Below are 18,193 nucleotides of genomic sequence, written 5' to 3'. Positions count from 1 at the left end.
TTGCACTATTTATGTTATAAAAATAAAAATAGGCAAATTCATGCTTGTAAATGTAAGTGACATACGATTTACAAACGTAGAAAATACCCTCGAGAATATGACCCGCTAGGTGCGACATGTTATCCGGGTCTTGCACGAACATGGTAAGAGTGAGCGTTTCAAATGTAGTAGTATAGTAGATTAACGAGCTTTTTGTACAGGCAGTGACGCTACACACAGATTTAGGAGATATCAAACTTGAATTGGCATGCGATGAAGTTCCAAAAACCTGTGAGGTAAGTCTCTAGAGCTAAATTAAAGTAGATGTACACTAATTGACTCAAGTTGTCTTGTAAATCATTAAAGTCTGCTGTTGGCACAGTGGAACTCGAAGTAAGGTTCCAGTTTTGGGACTACTGATCCTAATTTGCAAACGAATAAGTCACATGCATATGCTCATCTAGTCTAGTTTCGAAGAGATGGAACATGAAAAATAAGGCAAAAGCAAGAAGCACACCTAAACTTTTAGCGCTGTGTAATCATGTGGCAACAGTTCACAGAGTTGGGGTGATAAATGAGAACTCTATAAGCTCAATACTTATGCAGATCCACACATCAATGACCTTGTCACCAGCTAACTGTTTGTGTTCACTTGGTTTAGAACTTCCTAGCCTTGTGTGCCAGTGGCTACTATGACAACTGCCTATTTCACAGAAATATTAAGAACTTTATGGTTCAAACTGGTGATCCAACAGGTAAGCACCACATCTGCCATACATGCACATTCGATGTTATGACTTTTCATTTGCACAAGGTACTGGGAAAGGAGGGACAAGCATCTGGGGACAAAAATTTGAAGATGAAATTAGAGAAACATTAAAGGTAAATGCAGCATGCTTTCTCATTTACGGCTAACTGATTAATTCAGAAGCAAAGAAAGAGACCAACTACGTGGCACACAATAGTGACAACTTCCCATGTATTTGTACTTGGCTCTGGTCTTTATACAATTTCTGTTCTGTCTTATATCAGTTCAATTATGACACAAATTCCTTCTCTGTATATTGTTTGAGCTTCCTTGTATTTTGTCTGAAATGGTTGGATAACTAAAGGTCATACTACCCACTATGAAAATGTATTGCAAGTTTGTAATTTTGCGTTTCAGCATAATGGCAGAGGTATTCTGTCAATGGCAAACAATGGACCTGACACCAATGGATCCCAATTTTTTATTATATACTCTAAACAGCCACATCTGGATGGCAAATATTCAGCATTTGGCAGGTAAATTTCATGAATTACTCAGTCACCTCAGTCATCTACTCTGCTATCCTAATATTGTTTGTCTAGAGTTATATACGGCTTTGAAACACTGGATGATTTGGAGAAAGTACCAGTTGATGAAAAAAGTTACAAACCAACTACAGAGATACGAATCAGGAATGTGACAATCCATGCTAATCCACTGGCTGACTGATTTCAGTCACTGTTGATGTTATTAATTTACTGAAATAAATAAATAAATGTTGACCATTAGAAAATGCTGTTCTCCAAGTGACCCTGAAATGAATTGAAAGTACACAGTATAAGTAAAGCACCTAAGTATCAAAGTAGTGTCGGTGCTCACTCACTTTTACTGCTGCTCCAACATTTTGAACATCAAGAAGGAAAGTATCATGGCCAAACTTTGAGTTCAATTCATAATAAACAACTTGGCTGTTTCCTAACAAATGGAAACTAATCATACAATTTCAGTTGACAAATGCCAGCAATCGTTGTGTGCTGGACTGAAGAGAAAATGCTACATAGTCTATTAGAGGGTTAAAGTTCATAAGTATTCATGTTTACATAAAACAAAGCAGTAGTATAGAGCTGATGCCATACATTGTATATATTTGCTAACAGGTTTAATTAATGAAATCATAATCAGAGCTGCTCCTACTGGTATGTACGTATGTATTATCTATGTACATTTGTGTAACTCCAACACTTAACTACCTGATTTTCGTAGCAATTCGGCTGCTTCCTGTTGTTGATGGACCGGGAACAGTATATCTGTCTGTACACCAAGTATCTACGAGTAAGTCAAAATGTCAACAGCTCAAATTAAGTCATAATGTGATTCAAGAAAATGTTTAGTTGCAATATACCAATACAGGGCACTTGACTCGGGCAACGCCATCTTGTAATGAACTGTATCCAAACCCCATGTCAAACATATCCATGGCCTGTAAAACCATAATCTTGTACTTTATTTATGCACTTGCAGAATAGTTCATAGAGTACCTTGGAGATATAAAGCACCGAGTTGGGATCATACATATTAGAGAAAACCTCTGCCTTTTTCTCTAAGTATGTTTCAATTTGAAAGTCTGGACAAAAACTGTGTGGTTCATTGGGATCGGCTCTCTCTATTCCAAATCTTTCCTCCCATTCAGGGCCACTTCGATAACCAATCATTCCAAGTTCTCGTGCATGTCTCATGCCTCTATGTGGAAACGTTCCTTCATAATAGTGCCCATTGTTCCAGTTAGCATCTGACATGAGAATCCGACGTTGAATGTAGCGAACAGCAATAGAGGAAGGGTGAGATCGGACACAAGCCGAGATGGAGACAACCCTGAAATTAATCATAGAAATAAAGCCATTCTGTAGCTGTGCTATATAAGAGAAGCAGAGGTATTATGATGTTCCAGGATACCCAGACAATAACCAAAAACTATGATGATATATGTCTGGCATGTGTAATACAGTGGTAGTTGACTAAAGTTCAATTATGTATAAGATTTACCATCTATGACTGGTAAAGACCTTCAGTGCATATAGTTGGATCATCTACATGTATGTCATTCCATTTATTGTCTGATTCTGAAGCCTGTCTTATGATACAGTACAATTTGTGTAATAATTTTCCATCTTGCTGCTGTCCAGTAAACCTTGACTCATAACATGAAATCACAAGGTTGTATTGTTGATATAACAAATAAGAATATAGGACACGTACAGAGTGCATCAATCGATTATTACATTTATTAGCTACAAAACAGATTCGTACACTGAAATTAAACTATCACTTCAATCACCTTCCAACTCTTTCAGGAAACAACGCAGGTGCTAGCAATGACTGCATTCCACCAAGAGAAGCACCAACACAAGCATGCAACTAGAAAAAGTCATCAGCTGCTCTAATTGTTTCTAATTGAAAATTTTGATAAACAAACCCTTTTAATACCGAAGTGAGACACAACTAGAAACTGTGACTGCACCATGTCTTGCACGGTTACCAGAGGAAAGGTGGTACCATAATGCTAGAAAACACCACAAGCACATTACTCCATAATCATCACCATTATCTCACATGTGTAAAACTATTATGTATTTTTTCTTGTTTCTGTATCTATGTATATTTGCATGATCATATATAATACCTTGCCCGTAAGAGGATTTATTGATGATGGTCCACTGCAAAGCATAATCATGAATAACAAAAGAAATGTACTAACAATTACTGAATTCATCTTTACGATGATCCATAGCAGCCACTCAAATTATTCACACAAATAACAAAAAATTTGTCAGTGTCCAAAGCTCTGCCTGGTCCAATAAACTCCTCCCACCATCCCAAATCAGGGTTTTTCTACAACAGTAGACATATTCATCATGTTAGACATTCATTGACTGAATGTGATGTATCCATCAAATTACTTACCTCATGACTCTTTGCGTGAGATGATGCAGATAGACCTGCATGCAGCAGTATGGCATTACTTTTGTCCTCACTGAGGTTTCCATAAGTTTCATAAGCTAAAGTTATTTCCGGTAAAATGCCTCCTAGCTCGCAATAGAATGACTCAGTTAAATGTAGCCTCTCGTACCCCTTTGCTACTCCCTGATAGTGTGGCTCAGGACCATCTTCTGGCCTACAATACGGAGATATATAATGAAAATAATTAAGCAAGTTCTTATAATAGTTAATCAAGTCTATTTTTCATTAATTAATAAGTTACTAGTACTCGTATGGCAAACACTGAAGTATTAATTACTTAATTAGTGAACAAGGACTATGATAAAGATCTTGTAGAAACAATATGTTGAATAGACCTACTTACTGCACCATGCAAGGAAAGTATGACTCCATTCCTTTGAAACGAGGAACATCTGTTGTCTCTGGAAAAGGGTCTGGAACTCTGACTAACCGCCTGCACTGCAGGCAAGCCACATCAGACAGTCTGTTGGCAAGACGGCGAGCTGTAAAGATACGAAACATTTAGAACTCGTCCACGTGACAAGATCCCACATCGCTCAGCTCCCGTATGTAGGAAACAAGAATGAACGAATTTCAAGTAGAGTTTGTTTTCGCCATCGCCTACTGGTTGTTCGCTGTCTGCTTTATTGCTCCCCCAGACGCATTTCGAAATGGCGGTTTAACGGTTCAGAATCTTTTCGATAAATTTCTTGGAAGCGAACAAATGGACTTCGTTGGTTATCACCTCCGACGCACTACCATTACTGTTGTATGTCATTCCGCACTGCCTTTAGGATATCATCTCGTTGGCGGAGTTGTTTCAGAAAATCTCAATCTATTCAACTTGTGTTACAGTGGACTTATTGTACAGGCATATTTTGCTGTTGCTGTATGTGCGCTGTTTCTGGGATGTTGTGTTGCTTCGTTCTGGTCGTGGAACAACTGGATGTATCACCCTTTGGCTAAAGTTTTGGGCAGTTTTAATGGTCCTTGGAGAGCTACCGCCTCATCTGTAAATATTGAGTTCAGACGAATTGACAAGTTCTGTTCTAGGACAAGCACTGGGGGATCAAGGATTTATGTGACAGACTCATGGGTCATCAAGACTTCTGCTTATCGTGTTGATCTTGCTCATCAACAAAATGTACATCTCAGAATCCTTCAAGCAGAAGAACACCCCATGTCTATTGAGACACAGACTGCTGTTCAGTTTCTCTGGATTGAAGTTCAAAGCATTAATGTGGCTGTCAAACCATTCACGTTACGTGTCAATTCTACTGAATATGGAGACATTAAAGATAAATTGCAGTCACCTATTCGAAATGCTAGAAGTGTTGTTATCCATCAGACACTTAGCGACCAGTTTCTTAAGGCTTTCAAAGAACAAGTGACAATAAACCAGCCATATTTTCTGCCATCTGACGCTCCTGAACCAGAACGTTGTGTAGGTTGCATGGCTCAGGTGTCAAACATTAAACTGATGAAGATGTGCCGTGACCCGACAGACGGTGACTGCCAGCAATGTTTCTGTCGTCCAATGTGGTGTCTAGACTGTATGGGCAAGTGGTTCGCTAGTCGGCAAGAGCAAAGCCAGCCAGAGACTTGGATGGGAAGTTCAGCACCGTGTCCGACATGTCGTGCTAAATTCTGTCTTCTAGATGTTTGTGTTATACCAAATGTTCATGATACTGCTAATGGTACCAACCAGAGCTAAAAGAGTTATGACTTGTCAAGTTGTGTCTTATTCTTCCATATCTTCCCATTCCCAGTGTTTCTGAATTGCTTTGAGAATTTCACTGCCAATAGCAAATGCTAATGGAGGAGGAACAGCATTCCCAACCTGTACATACAACGTTATTTTATTAATTATTGTACTGCCTTGGATTGATACCTGTTTATGTCTGTCCAGCAAAGTACCAAAAAACTTGTAAGAGTCTGGAAAGCCCTGAGAACGTGCACACTCACGTACACTGACCACACGATGCTGATCAGGATGAAGTATGCGACCCTACAGAATGATCGTGTAATTCAAGAGCTTGTCCAAGTACAAACCAAACACTTTGCACCTGTTTGCCCATTGGCTCTGGGTTTGTTACAGTTGTTCCAAAGTATCCATCCCATGCCAGACGGCCATATAATCCAGCCCACTGGTTATGCCTGTTTGAAGTGTGTGGAAGGCACCAAGGAATAAGTGTTGAAAACTGTCGATCAGCAGGGTCACAGGGTTTGCCAGAAGCACATGAGCAGACACCGCGTAGTTGACCATCTGAAGATCTGCAGTTTCTCGTATCATGATGAGTGTACTTCCTACAAAAGATACTAGCCTATAGAATTGTAAACATTATGCATGCACCAAGTAACTCCTTATCCATCAAGTTTTAGTATTTCTTTAGCTTTACAACTCAACTCACAATTTCTTTGCCAAATTCCCATCTGGCAGCTTCAACTCAATATTTGGTAGGTCTCTCCAGTCAGCTCCAGGATAACAGGGTATGTTTCGAATCCGAGCCAGAGACAATGGAGCCATTTCTTTACACACGTGGTCAAGCAAAACTTCCTGATCATCACGGACCTGTGACAAATTGACTACCACAGTATTTGCAGCAGTCCAGATGACAAAGTTATTAGGTGATTACCATCCGTTGAAAGGCAGATTGTGGCTCCCCATCATAAGAGATCTGCCTCTGTGCTGCACCATTTCTGATCTTTGGTAAGTCAGACATGGCATCACGAACAGTCACAGCACGATACGGACACGACGACAACCATGAAATGTTGGAAAAATGCTACATAGTAACATTGATTGATATAGTATTAAACATCAAATGCTCGAAATGTTATACATTCTCTTACTTTATCATTATCAACCACGATGCTCAACTGACAGCCTTTAGGGCTGAATACATGTGTTGGTTCTGGATAAAATGGTAACCGTTCACCAGGAGCAGCAGCAAGCAGAATTGCACTACAAAAAAGCAATCAATTTCCATCGACCCAAATAGTCAAAGGTCAAAGAATATAACAAAAAATTGTTCGTTGCTCAATGAACACGAATAAAGTGCTGAAACGTGTAACAAACATGACTGATTGTCCTAGTATGCAAAATTGCAATATTTCATTCAAACTCCAAATGATGCTCACCGTCTTCTGCTCTGAGGAATGCCATAAGATCCCGCTTGCAAAACTGCTATTGTACACTGGTATCCAATACGTGTGAGACAGCGTAGTGTAAGTTTGAGAACCATACTCCGTTTGAATGAAACAAAATTTCGAACATTCTCCAGCACAAAATAACGTGGTCGGTAATAGTCACAATAGCTCAGAAACGAAACAACAAGTGAATTCTGCAAGAGTCAGTAAATTACAAATCTTCCTGAACATACTCAATGTTATTATAGCCCATCAAAAGCTTATCATGTTTAGTTTAGTTTAGTTTTATTAGGGAGACTATTCAATCAAAAGATTGATCTACCACAGTGCCCAGATAACACATACTAAATACTACATGGACAAACATAAACTAAAACTAAGCTAGTTTACGAGCAATAGAGTTTTAAGGTTCTTTTTGAAGGACAGTAAGTAGTGTATGTTTTAATATAGCTGGCAAGTTGTTCCAAAGTTGACTTCCTGTATAGCAAAAAGTTCTTTTCATAAAAAGTTGGTTCTCGGTGTGGGCAGTAACAAGCTTGTACTGTTTCTAGTCACACGAGAACATAAAGACAATCTGAAAGTAAAGATGTTACGCATGTATCCCAGTGCCAAATTGTATATACATCTATATGTCAAGACAGTCTGAAAGTAGTCTAGTCGATCTTTCAATCGAGGTAGATGCAATTCGTCTTAACAGTTGCTCCAAGCCACAGATGAATACTCCATTACAGGACGAATACATGACTTATAGAAGAGAACTCTTGAAGACTGAGGAAGGAATTCTCTACAACATCTCTAAATAGCAAGTCTAGAGAGTTTCTATGAGAAAGCTCCTTAGTAACAAAGCATATTTGCAAGTCACTCCAAACAACTAGCTTAACTTAACATAATTACGTTTATTAACTAACAAATACATCACCTTGAATTGAGAGTACTCTCTTGAGTTGAATCTGTTCATTCCACTGAATCCTTGACAAGGTGGTCCTCCACAAAGCATGTCTACTTCTCCCTTCTTTGGAAGGCGCTGGCCCTTGCCATTGACATCCTTTCCCTACAGTAATTAAAAATAAATAAATAATGTCTTCAGAACAATAGTTTTTTCCTTTACTACAAAAAACAGATACAAAGCTCGCAATACACTGCAACTAGTGGGTAAAAGTCTTAGTAAAGTGTACTTGCAGCATATGTAAGTGAGTGAAAACAGCAAATGCTGTTGTTCTGATTGATTAGAAACAAAGTACTACTACATGCAGCTTTATGACCACAACATGATAAACTGACCAAAGCAAAAAGTGAAGAAAAAGTCGTAATCTTAACCAACAAAATGATTCTTAAATGCATTTATGTCTCATAGTTTCATGATTGTAGTTCTTGTACATCTTTTTCTAAGTGGTAATGTATGTTTATGCTCCATGGCACTCATGAAATCATATTCTTGTGTAGTGTGTGACCTGTATCCGTGTATCATCCATTCCTAATTCACTCAAACAGAATGTAACATTGCACCAACCTCCATTACTAGATTCAAAAGGTCGTTACAGTCTTCAACAAAAACAGTTGTCTTTGGGTTGTTTAGACGAAACGCTTGGGCTGCTGGCTCATCTATCTCAACTGCCCAATGAGTCTCAGACAATCCACATTTATGAAAACCCTCAGACAATCCACCACACCCAGCAAATACATCAAATGAACGTAGCCTATTCCTACATAAATTGTGCACGACAGGCAAAGCGTTGGTAGGCTCATCAGTTGCTTGAGGTACTTCAGAAGACTTTGGCAACTTTCCTTTCTTCTACAAAAGAAAAACTGAATAAATATATATCCACATCAAAGAAAGAGTGCATGTCATCAAACTGACTTTGCGTTTGTTATAAAGAGAAAGGATATGTGGAGGAGGAATTGAAAATGTCCCATTGTGACTGACATATGCCTGAAACAATAAACAGTTATCACAAAGCAGATGTGAATTAAATCGAGATGATCGAACTTCAGAAAAGTAGAATGTATGAGATGGGAGAGTAGCAGTATCTACACTGTTGGTTCTTAAATCATGATATACAACAAAACACTTTCCTTGGACGTCATCAGCAGTTACATTGGCAACTAAATTCACACAAACAGCAATGAAATTGCAAACTGTATGCAAACTCGTTTAACAGATCTGTAGTAAGAGATGACCCAATGTAACTTTGTGTCAGTAAATCAAGGAGCAAGGTACAATAATCATGTGCATCAGTTGTCCATAGAAATAACAATACAAATGTCATCATAAGTAACCTTCTTCACTCCAGTACAAAGCATTGAAGTCTGAATGATATGACGCAGCTATTCCCAAGTGTGTGTTCTCTGGTCTAAAATTTAAAGACATCTGATTGCTTAATCACATCTCTGTGACCACAACAGTCTAAAAAATATACCGATAAAATTTGTTGACTTTCAGTTTAATCTCATCCTTATTTGACTCGGTCACATAAATCTCAAATATTTTCCCAATTAAAAATGGATCTGGAGAGCCATCATTGCTGCCTTTCACGTAGTCTGAAGTCTTTCGATAAAGTTCAGGATAACGATTCTCATCAGTCTAACAACACACAACTGTTTCTTGAAGACACATACTGGAAATGTGTATTGTAAGTTAGAGAAAGCACTATCATTCAAATCAAATCTCAGATAAGAGATTAAAATTATTGCTCTCAAACATCTGTAAGTGCATTAATTAATTTGTAAACTTAATAGATGCAACAATCTGTTGGCTCACCGTTCCTTCTCTCTTCTGCAGTTTCTTTGCAAAAGATTGCTTTGCTCTGCAATATTTGCCAAAATCTCACCAAATTAAAAGTGTAGCAACATTGTTAATTCACTGACTTGAATTTAAATGCATCAGGTGAGAGATAGGCGCAGTCTCCAATTTTGAAAGTTTCACCGTTTAATTGAAATGACCTAACAATGACACATCCACACCACACACATGTTAACAAAATACACCAGTCTGATACTAAAACCTGTTATACACATAACTACAGTCGATAGCATATTAATAGCTTAACATTACTTAAAAACAGAACAGTGACTTACTGGTACAAGGTTTTTTCATTGTCATCAGAGCTAAGTGGGTCGCCCAATATTGGCGTACTATTCTACAACACCAAAACATTTCAATCAGAGCAAATACAAAATAATTGCAAAAATATACATTCACCTTTACTCTACGTAGCAGCCGTACACAACTTGGACAATAATCAATACCAAAGTGCTGGCTGATGTACTCAAGAGGAGGATCCTCAAATCGAGCAAACTCGGGGTGATACCTTCAGATAATATCAACAATAAACACAATTATTAGTGGCCGCTAAATGTGACAAGCTACCATTTCTGATAGAAAAAGTCTGTTGTGTCCTCCTTGGTTTCATCTTTGGGCTCTTCTACACCACCTCTAGTAGCCCAATCGCTGGGTGGCAATTGATATACAACCTAATGACAACAGAGTCAAGACAAAACCATTTTGTGATATAGTAGTGTATATACATTGACTCTTGATATGATAGATGTAAGTGGGTTTGTGTCACACAAGTCAATAAGGAAGAGCTCATTTGAGTCTGATGTCTCTCCTAGTATAGTGTCAGACCCTCGACTGTACAACAACACAAACAACATAAACAAATGAAAGCATTTTATTAAACAAAGTTGTAGTTTTGTAATGAAGTGATTCCTAGCTTTAGAATATTCAATCACTTTGCATACATCATCTTTTCTCTAGCTAGCACTAGTAAAGATTAATTACTGGTCTAACTCCCTACCTGAACCAACTGCCATGGAACTCCTTTTTTCTCTCCTTATCCTCGTACATGTATTGAATTTGAATAATAAAAATGGGAAGACGATCATCTTCAGACTGAACACTCACTGTGTCTCCCACACTGATCTGTTACATAACTAGTCAACATCATTGGTAGCATACAAAAATGCAGAGTGGCTTACTGTCTCATTACCAATCTTCACTTGCTTGTAATAACTTCTATTGTCTTGTTTACAAGGCTCACCAATCCACTGGATAGAGCTCTACACGTACAGTAAAACAAATCATGTTCCTTAAGCATTAATTTGAATGTTGTTAAAACATACATGCCAACAAATTATTGAAAGTTTTAAAACAACATAAAGTGTACATTTTACATCTGCATCTCCAGCATTAACCTGACCTACCATGCTCCTTTGTCTGGCCTTCACTCTCTTTCGAGGTGACATATCTTGAATGTCCATCTCAACATCATTCTGAAACATTACTTGTTCTAGTTCAAACTTAGCAAACAACTCAGATTGTATACCATCGAGCTGATCTCATCATCTTGATCAATTTGGTTCTCTTCGGCTTCTCTGAGAGCCAGATTCGGACACCTAAAAGATTACTTCTATAAATACCTTCAGAACAAGAACTACACCACACTATATACTTAGCAAAAATAAAGCAGACCAAATGCATGCCATGAGCATTATAATTATGATGAGTCTACCAAGATCAATTTCTTGCTTATCATATAAGTTCATCACTGTGTAGTAAAGCAGTAGACTTACTACATAATATTAGTAGTGAGTCTCTACATACGTAATAGTGCTGATCATTTCTATATGCACCACGCATGGCACTAAACACCACATACCGTCTCTTGAGACAAGCTTGCTTTGCAGTTCCTGAACCTCCAAACTTGGCCATATTTCGACAAGCAGAGCACTGACCACAATCAGGTAGCTGGCACGCCTACAAGTAGAAAACCATCAGTCCCTTCCTCTAGGCACATGCCAGTAATCTAAATGTTTCAGTTTAATTAAAACGTATGATAGCAAAATGTGCCATTAATACATATAACAAACTATACATCATCAGTCTAGAAAGTTTTGTTCCATACCTCACAGACACCACACCGCCGTCTTCGAGGACCACCCGCCTTACTGTCAATTTGGCCAGTAAAAAATGTGTCAAATATATTCCTCACTAATGGCGTAGTTGTGGCCTGCAACAACCAATTGAGAACAACTTACGACAGATCTGCCTACCTCTGAGACAAACCATGGATTGCTTTGCCCGTTTCCTGACAACTTGCTGATGTACTCGTTTTCTACTAAATTTGCTTCTGCAGACAATGTAAGGTAAAAGATTGACTACCTTATTCTATCAATTTCCTTACTGCTTCCCAACTACAGCTCCTGATCGCTTGAGTAAGTCTCTCAAACAAGGCCTTATTAGGAGTCGGTCTTCATCATCATCAGCTGCAAAATCGTAACTTTCCACCTATCAATAGCAGAAAACACGTACAAAATTCTTGTCAAAAACATCAACCAACAAACCACTACATAGGCAAAGTGCTATGCTGTCTATTGGTAGTCACCTGCTAAATACATACAATGAGTTTAGATTCTGAGGAAATCAGCTACCTGAACTAAAAGTTAAGAGTTAGACTCTGGGCTGTCAATTTAAAATTTATGATAATGACCCTCAGTGCCTATTTCTTAACTTGGATATTGGCAAGATCTTCATATTTTGAAAATTTTATATCAACATGTTCAAGAGATATAGACTATAGTAGTGTTTACAGACAGACACACAGACACAGACAGACAAATACTTCTGAAAACATTACAAACTTGCTCCTTGTGCTATGTGAGTTGTAATTACTGCCATTAGTTTCCAATGCTCCACTGACATTTAGCAAGCAACTTATTTGTTAATTTGTAATCACTCACTTGTTCAACAAGAAACTGTGCATGTGACAGCAACATATCTTCGGTGAAACTTGTGCAATCCAAACCAAGAGGGGGCACAGCAGTCTGTTGCATGCCTAACATGAAAATATTTACAATTCGCTGTAGAAACATGTTTACCTGTATTTCATGCAGCAGGTCTTCATATGATGTTTCATCATCTGATGCTGCCAAGAATTCAATCACAATCTAACAAGAACATTACTTGTATGATATAAGCAACTCCACAATAACCTCTTCAAGGTTGTCAAACCTTGCTTAAACTCATCTTTTCGTAAACTCTCTGCATTATGCATCGATACTCTTCTGAAGGATTCATCAGAATGTACTCAGCAAACCCTACAATAGAAACAGCATCTATGGCAATGACCATTTCACTCCATTACAAAATTGACGATGATAAGTATAACAAATACACTGTAGAGAATAATTGGCCAACCTGTACTGACTCCAAGCAATGCCTTATCACCACCATCATAACCAGTAATCCACCACTCCCCAATGGGACCAAGTTTTGAAGCTGGAATACCATCTAGATAAACAAGACAATGAAGAAACACATACTCCCTTCCTGTCCTTATCTGTTCACCAAATCACTGTATAACTCTTTCCATTTGTGGACCTACTTTACTACTTTCTGAGTTTCAAAAGACAGACAGACAGACAGACAGACAAGCAAACACACAAGCAGACACAAGAAACATGCTTAGATTAAACAGTTTAATTGCCTTCTGCTGTTGGGTTGTCATCATAAATTGGCTTTACACTCCCAGAAATGTAAAGGTCCACATTCTTTTCAACCAAACCAGAATCGAATGGACATAAGTGCAGATGTTTGTCATAAACACTAAAAGTCAAAGAATATCATTAAAAATGTAGAAACTGCAGTAGTCCGATAAGTTGTACGTAAAATTTGTTATCTTGTGTTGAATAACTTCCTCCATTTCAATACTCTCTTCTTCACCAGTAAATACGCTGAGTCTCTCATCAGCTAAAACAGCAAATTCTTCAAGCTGCAAACAGAATAAAGTACATTCATGGCAGGATAAAATGTATGTAAAGACAGCTCACAGCTTCATCTGAGTCTCCTAGAAACATTCTTAAGTCTGAATCATCAAGGAATTGTTTACACTGGTCGCATCTCTTAGGAGGCTATAATGAAAGATAACTCACATTTGGTGAATCTATGCAGTATAACCAAATCTGACTTAGCACACAAGTCCTAATCGAAATCTGGAAATCATTTAATGCCAATGTGTGTGTGTGTGTGCACGTGCGTGTGTGTCCATCCATCCATCCATCCACAATAAAATCTAAAATGCATGTTAGATCTTTTATTTTTCATTTTAGTAACTTGTAATAAAACTGCTCTCATTAAACGTATGATCACCTTCACAACAGAAAGAACAGTCTTGGGCTTGAGTGATGTTCCACCATTTACTTCCATACTTTCAGAGCTTTAACAAATGATTTTATTTTGAGACATATCAAGTTACACAACTAAGCATCAACCAACCCGTTTCTGTCTTCTTGCTCATCAATGTCTTCACAATTGTCACAGCCATTCTATGTAGCAATAGGTAGGTTAACAAGTAACAGGCAACAAAAAGGTTACATTCTACATAAACCCTCATTACAAAAGAACCAATGAGGCTAAATTGCATGTAACAATGATAATAAACAAACCTTTTGGACAGTGTCACTATGACCACTCTGGACTAGACCATCATCAGACCAGCCATTTATGTCCTTATCAACAATGCCAACAGTCCCATTAGAATCCTGAATTGCAAATTAATTCTCTAATCTTGTAACTTCAGTTGCAAACAAACCGTCTTCAAATTACCAGCTTGGGCATCTTTGGCAAACCTTGGACTATACATTCCATAGTATTCAACACAGCCAACCACTCCAATTAGAAAACCAACCTGATTCTGACTTCCGCTTCTGTTTCTTGTGCTCCTGCTCATGAAAACTGCTCAGATGATCATCGTTGTTGTCTATCACATCAGCGGTTTCACTGATCATCTCTGCTTGGTTCTGCTCTTCTGAAACACAAGACAACAATAGAAATTGAATGATAACAGTGGCAAGGCAAGGAGATAAAAACAAAGTTACACAACCATGGATTGTGTTTGTTTTAATTAATTAACAAATCATCCAACATTTGAGCACCTAAGCACGCAATCAAGTAAAATAATAATTCAGCGCATCTTTTTACAAATAGCTATAAATATTAATTAATTCATCAAATTTTGGACTATTTGATATTAACACACCGTCAAAATAAGTAATAATTAATTCAAAGTCTCAACAAGCAGACAGCTGAAAGTTGAAACACATACGCCTACCTGCAGTTTCTAAAATTGGCTAGTAAAGCCGTAGAGAGACAAAAGTTGGCTCAACTCGTCAATTGCAAGCAAATAATGCACCTGCACCTTACGTAACCCACCTAATTTCACTGATAATACAAAATCAATAACAACTGTGGAGCTCTCTTAGCGCTGAAGAGTCTTCAGTCTTCGTTACAGTGGCGGGAACGGATGTTGTAAAAGCCCGCCGTTTCGTTCGCCTGGAGATTCCCCGGATTCTCTGGAGACCGTGACTTGCAAACCCGGATAATCTATATTGGTGAGTAACGCGTGTCGACGTGGCTGATTTTTTAAGAAATGTTTATTGCTCCTAATAAATATTTATTTTTATTTGTAAATCTATATTCTATGTTGCACTAGCGCAGAAGAAGCATTTGACTCGTGTTATCTCCCGGATGTTAAAAACCCGGATAATGGATCGAACAAGTGTTTTCAAAGCTCTAGTGAAAACGCTGAGAACTTCTAAGAAGTTTCAAAACAACGGCATTATGTCTAGGTCACGGCCAATGTCTGTCTTTTCTCGAAAAACAAGAGAAGTGGTATGTGATGGCAGTTATATGACGTCATCTTGATTGTGAGTTGAGGGCTTCATAGGTGCAAAATATCACCAAATTAAGGGATTTTCTTCTGGAACATCGCCACGATTATATTAATGCTGCTGGGTATGGATCACGTAGGATAAAAACTGGCAGAGCATACGAGACAAGCAGACAGACACACAGACAGACAGGCAGACACACAGACAGATGGACACAGCTTGTTTCTGACACAGCTTGAGAAACAAGCTAACAGACAAACAGTCAGATAGGAGCAGACAACTGATTGTATGAGATGCATTGGTTAACTTAACTCTTGTTAGTCATCTGACAGGTGATACATCGCAATTAACAGACCAAGACCGAGATCAAATTGACTTGGAAGCACAAAACTATATGAAGACGTGTTCTTCTTTAATTGCCAATCTTAAAACTGAAGGTTACTATATCACCTCTCTTCCATCAGCGGAACTAACCATTTTAACTTAACTACTATAGCTTTCAGAGAGAACATCACCGACCAACAAAGACTTCACAGAGAGGGTGTATTTGGTTTACTGGAAGGATACCTGAAAGGTATGAGCAAATGAGGTAGATAACATTTGAGCAAACAATTAACATTCACAGACAAAATACAGTAGACATGCTGACCCAGAGTAAGCTGGGCTACTATCGATGTATACATTGTAACAATGTAATTTGTTAATGATGGTGTAATAATATTGCATGTTTCAGATGTGTGTAAATTGTACAGTCAACAGAGAGCTGTTCGTGTCAAACGAGTCGTAGATAGGAAGAGAATGTATAGATTTATGCAGTTTAATTATGTCTGGTAGTCAGATTCATGTTGTACAGATCTCGTCTACATTCTGAGACATCAAGGCTGGAGATCAAGCCTTACAGTAAGTATCTTGCCTGACACCGTAGCCGAAATTGAAAAAATTAATATTTATGTTTATAGATCCATTGGAACCTAATACTTCACCTGTAGTTGTTTCAGAAAGTGAAAAATGTTCTGATCAGGATGATGAAATTGACAAACAATTGACAGCTGAAGAGCTACAGATGGTGCTTTTATATCATGTCATTGTTGATTTGACTGAAATGACTCAGTCTTTTTTTGCTAGTTTGAAGAAGAAAATGTACAGCTGTTTAGCAATATGAGCACTTTAGTTGATGAAGTCAGGTAAACAACTACATTCTGTAAACAGGTTGTTAGGGGCACCTGTTTTGTCTGTCTTTGTAGACAAATCGAAGGTAAAGTTGTGGAGCTGTCAAAGTTGCAGCAGTTTTTTACAGAGAAAGTGTTGGAACAAGTTTGAATTATGAGGCATTAAATAAATATAGCATTAGCAAGATGTAGATTTTGCAGGCAGGAACCATTGAACGAATTCAGGATACTTGTGTTGAGGCGACAGAAAATGTACGAGAAGGCAATGAGCAGATACGTGAGGTAATGATATTGTCATACATTCTGTTCGGGTGTAGCAATTCTTTGGTACTCTTTCTGCTTTTAGGCCATCAAGAACAATGCAGGATTTCGTGTGTGGATACTCTTTTTCTTGGTGATGTGCTCAGTGTCGTTGTTATTTCTTGACTGGTATAGCTAAGTCTTAATATACTGATTCTATTACTTGTCTTCATTGTTACTTTAATTTGCTCAAATCTTTGAGTTACCAATATTTCAGCAGAGGTATTACTGGAGTATGGGTTAATATTAAATTGGTACTCTGAAGGGACCGTTTGGTTCACTATTCAAACCTGTAGAAGAATATTGTTAGTGAAATTGTTTGCCAAAGTGTAGATTGCACGTACTCAAATTGAATGGTGAGAGAAGAATTTACAGTAGGCATGGCAAAAATTTCAATTTACCATTGTGAAGGAATAATTAATCTAAGGACGTCACTTGCAGACTGGCAATACTTTTTCTGGTGTTTCAATAAATTTGCAAGTAGAATACTGGTAGTTGCATGGTCATCAATATCCTGTGGGTGCTCCAGAGGCAGATATGGAGAACAAAAGACTGTGCAAATGATACTATCATCATTACTTGATAATCGCAAACTATTCGGTGACATGACCACTCAGTTAAATGTGGTACACTACGGTAGAGATTGTCAAGGCCCAGGAAGTACATACAAAGTTATTGGATAGCATGAGCATATACATACACTAAGCAGACTGAAGCAGTACATATACTGTTACTGACAAGTCACTCCCGCATCTTCATGGTGGCCACAGTTGTGATTGCCAATTGTCTGTGATGGGCAGTCTCGCAGACTTGTCTCGGTGCCTGTGCAACTGATGTCATCCATCCATATTTGTCCAGTTCCATCTACAACGTCGTCCCCTTGATGGGCAGCTGTTGCAGTATCAAAACCAAGCTGACGACAGACAACTCGGGCATCAACAATATCTCAATCGTCATCACAGATAGTTCCCCACACTCCCTGATGTCGAATTTCTACTCGTCCAGTATTTCTGGTTCCACCAGTAATTCTCACTGTGTCAGTCACTAAGCAATAATGACAACTTTGTTTTACTAAAGAGGTTGATTACAGTATATGGAATTATATTACTTGAACAAGTCACTCCTGCATCTTCATGGTGGCCACAGTTGTGATTCCCAATTGTCTGATGGGCAATCTTGCAGA

General features: G+C 38.2%; 5 protein-coding genes across 6 annotated transcripts; 3 read left to right on the top strand and 2 right to left on the bottom strand.

The window, feature by feature from the left end:
• The first annotated feature begins 76 nt into the window (after positions 1-76).
• LOC134190694 (peptidyl-prolyl cis-trans isomerase-like 3) lies at positions 77-1,467 on the top strand. Its single transcript, XM_062659174.1, has 6 exons — positions 77-143; positions 201-275; positions 641-734; positions 794-861; positions 1,145-1,263; positions 1,330-1,467. The coding sequence occupies exons 1-6, from the start codon at positions 117-119 to the stop codon at positions 1,454-1,456; spliced, it is 510 nt and encodes a 169-aa protein (XP_062515158.1). The 5' UTR covers positions 77-116; the 3' UTR covers positions 1,457-1,467.
• Positions 1,398-4,272, bottom strand: LOC134190685 (uncharacterized). Of its 2 annotated transcripts, none has more exons than XM_062659164.1 (11): positions 4,089-4,272; positions 3,689-3,899; positions 3,504-3,616; positions 3,408-3,441; positions 3,201-3,287; positions 3,063-3,142; positions 2,266-2,599; positions 2,130-2,207; positions 1,978-2,053; positions 1,611-1,702; positions 1,398-1,539 (listed from the first exon to the last, which is right to left on the bottom strand). In XM_062659164.1, the coding sequence occupies exons 1-11, from the start codon at positions 4,244-4,246 to the stop codon at positions 1,513-1,515; spliced, it is 1,290 nt and encodes a 429-aa protein (XP_062515148.1). In that variant the 5' UTR covers positions 4,247-4,272; the 3' UTR covers positions 1,398-1,512. The 2 variants fall into 2 exon arrangements, with proteins under 2 accessions (XP_062515148.1, XP_062515149.1); XM_062659165.1 differs by having other exon boundaries at positions 4,085-4,243.
• Positions 4,238-5,438, top strand: LOC134190687 (E3 ubiquitin-protein ligase TM129-like). Its single transcript, XM_062659167.1, has one exon. The coding sequence runs from the start codon at positions 4,308-4,310 to the stop codon at positions 5,436-5,438; it is 1,131 nt and encodes a 376-aa protein (XP_062515151.1). The 5' UTR covers positions 4,238-4,307.
• Positions 5,426-15,203, bottom strand: LOC134190674 (DNA (cytosine-5)-methyltransferase 1-like). The gene is made up of 41 exons (XM_062659142.1): positions 15,084-15,203; positions 14,983-15,001; positions 14,560-14,679; positions 14,478-14,506; positions 14,318-14,413; positions 14,148-14,197; positions 14,022-14,088; positions 13,703-13,783; positions 13,538-13,644; positions 13,360-13,478; positions 13,071-13,163; positions 12,885-12,970; positions 12,752-12,820; positions 12,614-12,697; positions 12,058-12,161; positions 11,940-12,003; positions 11,779-11,883; positions 11,533-11,630; positions 11,200-11,269; positions 11,078-11,146; positions 10,853-10,933; positions 10,672-10,796; positions 10,400-10,505; positions 10,242-10,345; positions 10,074-10,182; positions 9,950-10,011; positions 9,740-9,814; positions 9,633-9,678; positions 9,292-9,455; positions 9,152-9,225; positions 8,862-8,977; positions 8,733-8,804; positions 8,385-8,666; positions 7,794-7,925; positions 6,866-7,068; positions 6,578-6,689; positions 6,361-6,510; positions 6,136-6,296; positions 5,791-6,031; positions 5,616-5,732; positions 5,426-5,564 (listed from the first exon to the last, which is right to left on the bottom strand). The coding sequence occupies exons 3-41, from the start codon at positions 14,657-14,659 to the stop codon at positions 5,466-5,468; spliced, it is 4,122 nt and encodes a 1,373-aa protein (XP_062515126.1). The 5' UTR covers positions 14,660-14,679; positions 14,983-15,001; positions 15,084-15,203; the 3' UTR covers positions 5,426-5,465.
• Positions 15,204-15,414: 211 nt separating this feature from the next.
• On the top strand, positions 15,415-17,351 carry LOC134191018 (syntaxin-18-like). Its single transcript, XM_062659573.1, has 11 exons — positions 15,415-15,542; positions 15,598-15,665; positions 15,863-15,978; positions 16,038-16,115; positions 16,275-16,341; positions 16,395-16,441; positions 16,501-16,607; positions 16,667-16,725; positions 16,786-16,855; positions 16,912-16,992; positions 17,057-17,351. Exons 1-11 carry the CDS (start codon positions 15,417-15,419, stop codon positions 17,147-17,149), a joined length of 912 nt encoding a protein of 303 aa, XP_062515557.1. The 5' UTR covers positions 15,415-15,416; the 3' UTR covers positions 17,150-17,351.
• Positions 17,352-18,193: the final 842 nt, after the last annotated feature.

The sequence above is a fragment of the Corticium candelabrum genome, chromosome 15 (genome assembly GCF_963422355.1).
Source record: "Corticium candelabrum chromosome 15, ooCorCand1.1, whole genome shotgun sequence".
Lineage (NCBI taxonomy): Eukaryota > Metazoa > Porifera > Homoscleromorpha > Homosclerophorida > Plakinidae > Corticium > Corticium candelabrum.
Note: the sequence above shows the minus strand (reverse complement) of the source record. Positions and strands in the feature narration are given on the sequence as shown.

Coding starts and splice junctions, on each gene's coding strand:
- LOC134190694 (XM_062659174.1), top strand. CDS start 117: ATGTTATCCGGGTCTTGCACGAACATG. Junction 144..200: donor CCGGGTCTTGCACGAACATG/GTAAGAGTGAGC, acceptor CTTTTTGTACAG/GCAGTGACGCTACACACAGA. Junction 862..1,144: donor AAATTAGAGAAACATTAAAG/GTAAATGCAGCA, acceptor TTTGCGTTTCAG/CATAATGGCAGAGGTATTCT.
- LOC134190685 (XM_062659164.1), bottom strand. CDS start 4,246: ATGTTTCGTATCTTTACAGCTCGCCGTCTTGCCAACAGACTGTCTGAT. Junction 3,617..3,688: donor CTCACGCAAAGAGTCATGAG/GTAAGTAATTTG, acceptor CTACTGTTGTAG/AAAAACCCTGATTTGGGATG. Junction 2,054..2,129: donor GAGTCAAGTGCCCTGTATTG/GTATATTGCAAC, acceptor ACTTACTCGTAG/ATACTTGGTGTACAGACAGA.
- LOC134190687 (XM_062659167.1), top strand. CDS start 4,308: ATGAACGAATTTCAAGTAGAGTTTGTTTTCGCCATCGCCTACTGGTTG.
- LOC134190674 (XM_062659142.1), bottom strand. CDS start 14,659: ATGATCAGTGAAACCGCTGATGTGATAGACAACAACGATGATCATCTG. Junction 12,162..12,613: donor CACAGTTTCTTGTTGAACAA/GTGAGTGATTAC, acceptor TGCTATTGATAG/GTGGAAAGTTACGATTTTGC. Junction 9,456..9,632: donor TGCAGAAGAGAGAAGGAACG/GTGAGCCAACAG, acceptor GTGTGTTGTTAG/ACTGATGAGAATCGTTATCC.
- LOC134191018 (XM_062659573.1), top strand. CDS start 15,417: ATGGATCGAACAAGTGTTTTCAAAGCTCTAGTGAAAACGCTGAGAACT. Junction 16,342..16,394: donor GTCGTAGATAGGAAGAGAAT/GTATAGATTTAT, acceptor CATGTTGTACAG/ATCTCGTCTACATTCTGAGA. Junction 16,726..16,785: donor ACTTTAGTTGATGAAGTCAG/GTAAACAACTAC, acceptor CTGTCTTTGTAG/ACAAATCGAAGGTAAAGTTG.